At 32.7% G+C, this 12,248-nt stretch overlaps 1 protein-coding gene across 1 annotated transcript in view; it reads right to left on the bottom strand.

The window, feature by feature from the left end:
• USP34 (ubiquitin specific peptidase 34) overlaps positions 1–12,248 on the bottom strand; it is a 173,595-nt gene that overhangs the window by 99,155 nt on the left and 62,192 nt on the right. The window contains 7 exon segments of the mRNA XM_052649828.1: positions 195–342; positions 439–565; positions 3,377–3,536; positions 3,671–3,770; positions 5,465–5,578; positions 6,970–7,124; positions 11,013–11,095. Of these exon segments, the coding sequence (XP_052505788.1) occupies positions 195–342; positions 439–565; positions 3,377–3,536; positions 3,671–3,770; positions 5,465–5,578; positions 6,970–7,124; positions 11,013–11,095 (887 nt within the window).

Below are 12,248 nucleotides of genomic sequence, written 5' to 3' on the forward strand. Positions count from 1 at the left end.
TGCAAATAACATCTTTAAAAAAAAAAAGAAAAAGAGAACTATTAACTCTTGCCGAAGAATCGATGGCACCATACCAAGGGTGGGAGGGTAGGAGTCAAGAACATGGCTCATAGTCTTTATTTAAAGAAGTAAAGGTTTGAAGTCAATATATGATAGAACCTAGAAAATAGAAAAATTTGAACTAATGGACTTACCAGGAAACTCTCCTTTTCGGCTGCTTTGACCAAACTCCTGAAGCTGAGCTTGTTGATTTATTTGTTCTTTCTGTAAATTTTCATACCAATGAGTTACTTCAGCCCTAAGATCTGCTACCTGGTCACTAGGATACATTTCAATAGTCATCTGAAATATGAGATGCAACCAATTTAAAAATACAAAAAGAACATATATTTGAACTGGGAAATGTTATTAATTTGGAAACTAGAACTATGTAACTACCTTGTCAGGAAGTCCAGCTGGCTGGCATACAACCCTCAGCGGCAGGGACTGTTTGTCACTCAGTGCTTTCAAATGACTACTAATACCCGTGCCTTCAATTTGCCACTGTCTGAGATGATATGCAAACCTAAAACACAAAAACCACATACAGGAAGGATATCATTTTAAACTATTTTAATGTTACAGAAGTTTTTGCTATTTTACAAAATAAAAGAGCCCACAAAAGGGTCCAATACATTACAATTTACAACATTAAATTTAAGTTTGGATTCATGATATTGAATCAAACTCAAATGTGTAAATATAGTTAAGAGTGCCTTAAAAATTACTTTCCAAGAAAAATTACCAAAAAAAAAAAAAAAGGGCCCATTAAGAATATTATGGGGTGTTTTTGTTTGTTTGTTTTTAACAAGATGAAGGGAGGACTGGGGAGTAGCAGAGGCAGGAGGAATTTAAAGGAACAAATTAATCCAGTAAGTGAAATGGCAAGCTGTCAATCCTATTTTCAAAGCAAGAAAAAAGATATTAGGAAAGATTTTTCAAAGAGAGAACTGTATTGCAGTAAATACATGTTAACCAGCCTAACAACTTTTGAGAGCCGATTCCATGACTGCTAAAATCGTAAAATGAATAATAAAGATTAATATGTCAAAGGAGACAGGCAATTAAGCATGACACTAAATATTAATTTTCTAACTGATTTTCAGTTGAAGACAGGATCCAGGGTACCTCAATTTATTTAAGAAAATAAAATATCAATGTCTAAACTAATCAGCAATTCTGGAATAAAAGAACAAGTAAGCAAATAAATGTACTTGATTTCCAAGATGTGATCCAATGTTCACCTTCTATGAGCAAATGAGTAATTAATCTTTTGGAGCCTGATAATTCTTAAGTAATGAGGGGATAATCTGGTGTACTACCGATGTCTGGCAGTCTATCTACTATATATATACCAATAACATTGCCTTCTCTTCTCCCGTAAGCTGTGATAATCAAAAATGTCTCCAGGAATTACCTAATGTTCTCAGAGAAACAAAATCATTTCTAGTTGAGAACCACTGTTAAGATTATAACCTTATCTCTTTTAAAAAAGAATATCCTTTGAAAAAGACATTTTTATTTACTCCTTTAATAATAAGCAATATATAAGTGCAATAATTACTTTATATTTTCATTTTATAAATGTTTAGGCAATTTTAAATTAGAAACAGTAATCTTTTAAAAAGACATTTTTATTTACTCTTTTAATACAAGGAATAAACACAATATTTACTTTATGTTTTCATTTTATAAATGTTAGGCAATTTTTAATTAGGAGTAGCACTAAGCACATTAAGCACCTGAAACTGTATGATACTACACAAGAATTTGCTTGAAAACTCCTACATAATTTTTTAACACTAGCTCTCAGTTTTTGAATATTCAATTGTTTCCTAGATTATTTACTTGCCACCCAAAAAGTATTTATATAAATTATTTAGCACCAAGATTAACTTTTAGAGGAAAACATAAACAAATACAAAGGTTTCTATTAAGGATGTTATAATAATCAATTTTCTTCAGTTTGAAAAAGTTTGTACACCTGAGAAGGAACTTTTGAACTAAAATTCACTAAACTGATAAAATGCAACACTGGAATCCTAGGAAAAACTTGTTTTAAAAGACTTAAATAAACACCTATTTTAAAAACATGAGTTAACGCTGCATGAGGACTAAGGGCTTGAACCAACAGGACTGTTTTGGTTTGCTGTTTGTAGACCCTGCAGCACATAGAAAATTTTAGAAGACGATGTACTGTTATCATTAACAATAAATATCTGATAGGAAAGGGTAGATTATAGAGACTCTGATTTTCTTTAGTATTATCTTAATGTAATATCTGAATTTTATAATGAGTATGTATTAACTTTTTATTAATTTGAATAAGACATACCACATTTGCTTTTTTATTTTTAGCTTTTAAAGTGATAAAAATTATGAGGCAGTGTGAAGTTTCTGTTGAAAAAGACTCAAGACTTCCCTTACACATTCTTTAAAAACACAAGGAATTATTTAAGTAGAATTTCTACAATTTACAATCGTAATCAAAATAAGGAATTTTGCAAAGTCTAAATGTTTTAAATCACAGAGCCATGTTATTTATAAGGAATGTGTAGAAAATCTTTATTAAGTATTTTCTGACATTTTAAACAGAGGTCATATATATAAATGGTATAGGTTTTCATTATCAAACTGAGCTTGGAAGTTGAAATAAATTTTAACAATTTTTTTCAACAGTTCTTTGTACTTTTACATTTACTCATGATTTTTAACAAACAGAATTTCTTAATTAAAACTATCTACTCACCTTTTAATTCAGTCGATATATTCATAAATGTTAATTTGCTTTATTTCTGTATTACACAGGGTATGTCTAAATTAATTATATAGATATTCATTAACACAGAATTTTTTGATCATGTTTCCATGGTAAATGGAAATTCAAAATTAAAATACTGTCTCCTAGTCCAGGAAGAAAAAAAAACAGCAAATGAAACAAATGACTCAACTTGATTCAACTATGAGAGATTATCTGATGTTCCTGGTCAGAGTTTTAGTGAAAACTTTTTTGGTAGTGGTGTTCTGCCATTTCAATCATAGTAATATTTTCTTAGAGATGGAATTCTGTCTAGAGATTTTTATTCATGCACATCTTCTCAGAGTCTTATGATATTTAAAGCTCTGCGGTATTTACCAGGAACCTATATGGCTGATTCCACGATGAAATGGTACATATCATGAATAAAAATTACTTCTATTACTAACTCTTCACTTTCGGTAAGTTATGTTATCTAGCTGCCCCCAAGAAAACCTTTAGTTTTAAGAATACTTTTGGACATATCAGCAATTTTAAATGCCTAAAATTTATTCTAATAATGAGGTTTTAAAAAATTACCTTCTCCTAAATGCTTCCAGGTGTGTCTTCAGCATAAGGAGTCCTCTTTCTATAACAGTGAGACTTGAGTGTGATTCCTGTTCAAGACTGCTAGAAGCTATCATAAGACTCTCCATACACTTACTAATAAATTCTTGCTCCTTCTCCAAACCCGTTTTACCTAAAAAGTCAGATGTTTAGATATGTATTATCAACCTAATATTCTTATTTAGCTGTATTAAAGAGATACCAATTATACCTAAGAAAAATACTTAGATAAAAATTACCTACCAGACAGTAATTCAAATCACTCACCATTAATATAATAGGAGTTAATATACTGGATAGCTGCTCGACTGACATCACCAGACTGTGCTCTTAAAGCAATGCCCCAAAATTGGTCCATACCACAAAGCTAAGAAACAAGAATATGCCATCTATAAATGTTAACTGTCAAACAATGGTTAACTAAAGACCAAAGCTACAAATTTAAGAGGCATTCAATATCAGAAAGTTTTAGTATTTTATAAAGTATTCAAAAGGCAATTCCTAATGATAAAAACCTTGGAAATTTCTTCAATTTCTGAAATATACCTGTACTAGTTATAAAAATACCTACTTACAAATCATCCATGTATGCGTATAACATGTAACTCAGAAGTTATGACTACACAGTGAGAAAAAGTCAAGTCCTCAAAACATGCTACAAAGGAATAACAACTGACATAATTATTAGCATAACATGTTAACATAACATGCTTTCATTCAACTTATTCTGAAAGTCACTGATTTCAGGTATTCACAGAAAATTAAAAAGATTCACTAACTGAAACTGATAATTAAACTTATGACAAACTATGAGATGAAAAAAAAAGTTTTCACTGAAAATTATAGAAAAAGTATACAGTGGAAGTTCTCAAAAACTGTAACTAGGGTGAAGAAAAGATAACCTTCTGGTATGTAACACAATAGCTTTAGTGTTCATGTCATCTACTTAAAAAGCAGTATTATCTCAAAATTAGAGTGTGACCTTTTAGGTAAATCAGATCTGTCCAACCATCTGAAATCACCAAACTGAAACTTTTCATAGTGCTATCAAAGTAAGAGCTTGAACCAGAACATTAAAAACAAAAATAAGTAAACAAAAACACTATTCAAACAAGGAAAGAAGGTATGAAAGCAATATACAACTACTTGCTCTAAATACAATTACAGTTATCTGTACCACATAGATTTTACAACAGTTTGCTTTTCTCTCTATAACACAACTCAATCTTTAAAGAAAATTAATGAAAAATATAAGTGGAGTGCAGATAGCATGAATCAGAGCTATCATTAATAAACTGAAATGTCCAATAAGCAAGACTTTCAAACAACAGTCTATGTTTGGTGAGCCTAGGAATATATAATGCATTCAACAAAAACTCGCAGTCATCCAACCTAGCCAAATAAGAGCCAGAAATAAGACTAGCAATCTGTGACAGTCTTCAGCTAATGAACTTATGCCTCATGGTCACTAATGATTTAGGTATATTCCATTCCAGAAGAGAAGTTACCGAAAGGAACTCTGAAGTTGCCCAACAGCAACTAAAAGTTTGGCCACAAAAATGGCCTGAAAAACAGATGTTTGATAAATCTTCTACTCAACAAAATCCTTTATTAACCAAGGAACATACAGTAAATTATGTTACTTCAGTTATACTAACACACAATCTTCTATCAGTTTCAGGTATACAGCACAGTGATTTTTATACATTATGAATAGATTACTGTAAATAAAATCAGTTACCATCCAGCACCATATGAAGTTGTTACAATATTATTGATTATATTCCCTATGTGGACGTTACATCTTTGTGACTTATTTGTTTCACAGCTTGAAGTGTGTATCACAAGTTTCCATTATGCACAACAAGATTATTTTCAGTAATAAAAATTACCATATTTGCTTTATAAAACTTTTAAAACCCAAAAGATAAAGCTTCTTAAGACTTCAGAATAAAAGTCTGCAGAATCAGTAAATTCAATGCTTGGTAGTAATCTAATTTGAGGAACAACAAAAGAAATTCCACAAGCTGACCCAAGAAAAGGACAAATCTCAATTCATACCTCAGAGTTTGAACCACCATCATAGGCACTGGTAGCCAGTCGAGCCAAGTTACAGAGATGCTGAAACAGGTTTAAGCCAGTCATGCTAATTGTTTCAGGTTTTAGCTGGGGCATCTTTAAAAAAAAAAAAAAAAAAAAAAGCTGTCAAGGTAGTTTATGTGTGATAATTAATTTAGCAGATTTCATTTTATTAGATTTAACATAACACATTTAAGTTAACAAATCTAGTTTACTGAAAACACTGAATAGGAAAATGTAATAACTGAGATTTTTAGTGATAACAAAATAATTTCATAAAAAATTTTAATCATGATGTAACTGAAACCTGCTGATACGTGCTTCCATTTTTGAGATGTATTATAGACCCAAACCAGAGGAAATTTAAAATTTTTATTAGTTATTATATAGTTACACCAGACACATTTACAACATATAGATAAATACACAGGTTTTGTATAAGTCAGAGCTTGAAATCAAGATAACTGAAGACTTGTTTGTAGCTTTGTCGTGCATCTATTAAGTGATTTAGTTTCTATTATCAAAACTCATTCGTATGAACTCAAGTCTACCACAGAGACTTTCTAGAGCCTTTATAATCTCAAAAATCAGCATATAAAAAATAAAGTGTATTGCTTTATTATCAAAGATTTAAAATCTAAATGGAAAATTACCTACTGAACCAAATGCAGCATCTTATAAATAAAAATAAAAATTGGATAGATGTATATCTTTAATATCATGACAGCCCTTCCTACAAATGCCCTCCCCCCCAGAAATCAACAAATCTGAACATTAGCTTCTATCTGCCAGAAGACTGGCTAAAACCATACCATTTAATTAAAAATTGTAGAATAGGGCTCTCACACAGTAGGTGTGGCACCACCCCTCAAATACTGAAACACAATGTTACTAATGATTTTAAAATATATATAACAAACCCCCCCACACACCTCTTATTACTGTTCACCAAGAGTTATACTTACTGTTAGTTTAAGTACTTTAGCTAAGGAACATAACATTTTTGTAAATCTAAAAATTAAGTATTCATTTAGATATACAAACATTGTAGAGCACAAAACTAAAGCAACATCTAAGTGGCAAAAATTATACAAGGACTGCAGAGAAGCAGTATATTTATCTTTTTAAAACAGAATTCCAGGGCTTCTCTGGTGGTCCAGTGGTTAAGAATCTGCCTTGCAATGCAACAGGTTCGATTCCTAACTTAGGAAGATTCCACATGCCGCAAGGCAATGAGCCCACATGGCTACACAGGCTTTGCAACAAGAGAAACCCCTGCAATGAGAAGCCCTGACACTGAGAGTAACCCCCTCTCATCACGAGAGAAAGCCCCAGGCAACAATGAAGACCCAACCAAAATAAATATTAAAAAACTTTTTTTTTTAATTAAAATATTTCAAAGAGGAAAAAATGAACATTACAGTTTACATTTCAAGAGAGAAAAAGGAAATATAGAAAAACAATAAATAGTCAAGAAATAAAATTACCTTCTCCAGGAAAAGATGTTTGTAGGTTTCCATTCCCATAGCATGTTGATCTTTACTTCGAACTTGATTCAAAAACCAATGGAGTGCATCATCATAACACTCAGAATCTTCTACTAAACAATGCCATAAAATATCAACTTGCTCCAAACTTAACCCTAGATAAAATTACAAATTTTAAATCCTGGTACATGCAACATTTTCATCCTAATTAAATATACTAGAAGCACCAATATATACAGAAAAACAAACGAGATACTTCACAGCATTTTATGAAAACTGTTTCGTAGAGACTTCATATAATTTATGCTTTCAAATGTAGTTAAATATACTCCAAAGATAAATCATCTTAAAAAAATAAGACTTATATGGGATAGTATCCTAGAAGACACATTTGTTCTGGAAAGTCATTTTCTTTAAGGCATCAACAATCATTGTATTATAGCAAACATGATTAAAAGGAAGTAATCCCCAAAAAGTTAAGTCAGTTCTAAGGTTTAAGGCTAAAGAATACAGTGGATACCATATTCAAAGGTAATTCTATGCACATAGGAGATAAACAATAAATGCCAATAAGCATCATTTTTGTAAACTATGAAGAAAGGGATCCTTACAATTAATAAAACCAAAAGGAACTGACTACCTAAAACAGAACAGCAACACATCACTGGAAACAATTAGCTAAGAAGCCACTGAAATCAGACAGAATCTGTATGGTATTAATACTTTGACCCAAGTATTAGACAATTCTAAAGTGTGTCAGAAGGAATCAGAACTATTCAGAATCAAAGAAAAGGCATTAGAGCAATCACAACTCTGATAAGTGAGGCAATCCAAAAGCGCAGAATAAAATTATCACAGGGATTTCTAAAGTATACCATAAGGGATTCAAGAGCATCGGCTTATTCCCCAGAATCAGAAGGCATTGAGAAGATGATAGAATCTTAAGTAACCACCACCCCCATCCTTTTTCCGGCCAGTATGGAGCTGCTTGGAGGCTGGTTGGGGTGGTGAGGTCCAAAGCAGCTTCTGGAATTTCTGAGCAGCCCTGGTAGGTACAAGATGGACCCAGTTGTCTTGAGTTACATGAACAGTCTACTGTGGCAGTCATTTGTCTCATACTGGATCCTCCAAGCTGGCTCAACGTTCATGTTACTGGGTTTGCCTTTGCGTACTTCGCCAATAGTCAGTTTCATGACTGCTCTGACCATGTCTGCTTCATTAGCCCCGAAGTCACTCAGTTTATCAAGTGCACTGGCAATCCAGCAGAGATCACCATGTTGCCTGAACCCTTGGACCTCTCCAATCAAGAGCTATTATTTTTAGCCATCAACGATAATTCCAACCACACAGCTAGGGGAATCCATTGGAGCCTGTTGGTTTATCTCCAAGATAAAAATGGCTTTCTTCATTATGATTCTTATGGTAGTAGCAACTAATTCCATGCAAAACAGGCCAATAAAGAAACTACAGGCTCTCTCAGGCAGAAGAGGAAACAAACTAGCCTCTGCGGAAGAGAAAGCGCTCAATAAAACAGCTATAAGTGGGATATACATGATACGTAACACTGAGGCATTGTGTCAGAACTTCTTTAGACAACAGCCAGAATCACTATTGCAGCTACTCACTCTTACATACATCACAAAGAATAGAGAAGAATGGAAAGATCTCATTGCCAGACCTGCCAAAAACTGGCTGTTGAAATATAGTTGACTTTTGAAGTCTCCTCTTTCTGCCTGTCCCCATGTATTGGATGGCTGTAGTCTCAGTGTCTGAGGGAAGATGCCTGGGAGAGGAAATCTTCGGATGCTTACTTTCTCCTGAGAGAATGTTCTCCTCTGAATTCTCCTAATGGGAAGTTTTGCTTTAACCCTAACTTTAGAGCAATTTATGTTCTGTGAAAATGTCTTCAAAATATGCACCAAAACCTTAAAACCAATCTTAATCAATCTTAACACTTATTAATTCCCTTTTGGTCTTCCTTATCCACACTGGTTTATTCCAAAGAAAAAAGACTGATCTGTAAAACAAATTAAGAATATGTGAAATCTAGAAGCAACAAGAAAATCACAGAAGAACTAAAAACTTAGTGCACAGTCCACATATTCCAAGTGATCAACTAGCTGGAAGCAGATCAAGTCCCAACCAAATGCAAGATCGAAATATTATCAGTTACTCAGTTTTATGATACCGCTTCCATTCAACAAGCAAAGGCTTTCCCTGCTACAAACTCTGCCAATACTTGATATTATCAAGGTGGTGTTAGCCCATTATCACCCACTGATTCCTAGAACACTTTAAGAGGGAATAGTAAATAACATTGTTAAATGTGGTATACCTCTTGTTTTGCATCTGAAACTTACTAAAAGTTGATTTGAGATATAAAGGGAAAAAGTGACCTTTCTCAACTCTTTTAATTCAAAATACAGATAATGAAATTTTTGAAATGTGGAACCAAGAATAAAAAGAAATGTTATTCCTTCCCAAAAAAAAGAAACCACTCGCGACCCTCCCCCTACTCCAAAAAGTAGATAGAGATCCAAAACCACCTCAGAAAATCTTTACCTAGTAGCAATATCAGTTGAAGAGATTGAGGCAAAAAATGTATACAAAATGTATCCAATCAGTTTCTCATAGAAATATTTAATGTGTGTCTTATTCATTCTAAAAACCTGTGCCCCTGAGAGCCAATATAAAAACACTAGGAACACCCTTTAGTGTATAACTTAAACACAGAAAGTAGTTAAGAAGAGATAAATGAAGATAGGTAAGAATCTTTTTAAAAAATCTGTAACTTTGGAGTAACCATATTATACTTGAAAGAAACTGTACCAGTTAGAGAAGTACAATTATGATACGGGATAAGTTCAAACATGATTTTAAATGTGCAGTAGCTATTTAAAGCCCACACAAAAAGAACATATTCTGTGTTTAATGGAACAGGAGCAGCAAAATAAATAACTCGTTATTCAAATGATTAACTTTTTCCAATGAAAATCTATATTCAACAAACATGAAACAATGGTCATGTGAAATTATTTATATTGAAAATATCTGTGTTTGATTTCTCCATGTATAAAGATTTTTTAATATTTTATATTATTTCTTGTATATCCTGAATCATATGGGTGTAATAAATTACCCAGTAACATGAAACAGGGGTTTTCAATCAAAAACAGGTGTCTTCATTTTGAAATCTACTGGTATCATAATGTTATCATAATGTTAGTGACATTCACTACAAACACCTTGACTTAAAAGAAATTACAGACTTAAAACAGTACAATAAACACATGGCATACCTCAAGCATAGATATGGACTTTAAGAGTCATGAAGACATCTCTCAGGCTAGCAAAACACTCACCCAGCAGTTTGACATTAACCACAGCTAAAAAAAAGAATGTCCTTCTAATAGATGAGGTTGCTGACACAGACATACAGAAAACAAGGCATGTGGAGCATCAGTCCAGCAAGAGGAAAGGTGCTCTGGCCAAAGGAAATCGACCTTTCTCCTTTCTTGCGAGGATATCTTGCATGTGGATTTAGAAATGGTTCACACTCTTACTATACCAGACCAATTTCTCTGTTTTTTAAGATTAATTATTAATGAAATTGAGTTTGAGATTCATCTAAATTAAACGTGTCTCCAAATTTCTGTCACCTATGAAATCAACAAATCTGGGATAAGATTAGCCCTGATATAATATACAGACAGTGGCTGTTTCCAACTGGAGTGAAAGGACTATTCTATTAACCAAAAGTTAAAAAAAAGAAAAATAGTCACTCTAACATGATATGTTCTCCTATCCCAAATATTCTGTTCATGCAATAAGTCATTCATTCATTAAGAAACCGACACATTCAGAGATTGAAACTAGAACATGTCAGGGACAAGTCGCTATTGCCATACACAGATAGGACGTTTAGTACTGAGAATAATTTGATCACCACAGAAATCTAAAGGCATGAGTACATTTAATTGACTCTTTCAAGAATCTTTCAAGAAGATCTAAAAACTTTTTAAAATATTGATTTAAAAACTTACTGAAATGATCAGGTGATCCCAGAGTTGAAAAGACACAAGTTAAGAACTGAAGTCGCACCTGAACTTCGGCACTATGGCTGTACCTGCATTTAAAAAATCATTAAAATAATTAGCTGAGAGATCCTATTTCTTAATTATTTTTAAAGATCTAATGGTCCTAATCTTAAATTGTACCAAATAAATAAATTTCCATTTAAGGACTCAATTATTAAATATTTCAAATTATATCTTTAACTACATACACAAAAAATGGCCAAAGCCAAATGTTACAGGAAAAAATTGTTATTTAATAATATAAAAATCTACAAATTATTAGAACACAAACCTTCAAATTAGATAAGTAGGTAAGAACAACAGTAGAAGAAATGTTATTTTAAAATTATGCAATATGTACATTAATTTTAATATTTAATCCACTTCCATCTAGAAATTCCATGTTTCACTGTCATTGTCCCTCCAGGGATACTACTATATTCCTTAAACAAGAAATGTTAATGATACATCATTTCCATAAATATAATTCATAAAGAAAACAGCTGATACAAAATAAGCACTTCTGAATGTTATTTCAAATCTAAGTAACTAATTCATATGTACAAAATTCAATGTATAATGTAAAAATTGCTTTGAAAGACTGTTAAGTAGGTAAGTTCACACGGTTCTCTGGGAATCAGTTTGTCAGCATTTACAAAGGAAGGCATTTTAAGAATCAAGTGTTGGTCTGTGGTACAGGAAAGGTAGGAGATGGGTCTGAAGAGGGAAGCAGGGGCCAAACTGCTGTCAGCCTGAATGTCAGAAGAGTTTGATACTGTTATGGACAGACAAGAAAGTCCCTTATCTGGTGAAGGATGCTGGGGAAAGAACAGGGGTAATGATCAGATTTGCATTTTAGGATTCCTTTAGCAGCTCTGTGAACTACACACTGAACTGTGACTGTGATATCACAACATTCTAGTTCCCACAAGCACCTGAGTAGCCAATCAAGGAGACTGAATCAATGATGAGTTTTTATGTTACAAATCCAAAGGCTGGCTGGGGATGAATTGCCCAAATTAGCATGCCAACAAAAGACAGAAGCCACTCTGAGCTACGATCTATATCCCAGTTTGCAGATAGAGTCTCTTAATTCAATTTCTAAATATCGACAAGCAGGTACAAAATTCTAAGCTTCCTAAAGTTAGCTGGTTTCAAAAATTACACTAGATTTGCTACTGAAGTTTAAAGTTAAGCTTTCCT

Source organism: Budorcas taxicolor, chromosome 11, assembly GCF_023091745.1.
Source record: "Budorcas taxicolor isolate Tak-1 chromosome 11, Takin1.1, whole genome shotgun sequence".
Taxonomy (NCBI): Eukaryota; Metazoa; Chordata; class Mammalia; order Artiodactyla; family Bovidae; genus Budorcas; species Budorcas taxicolor.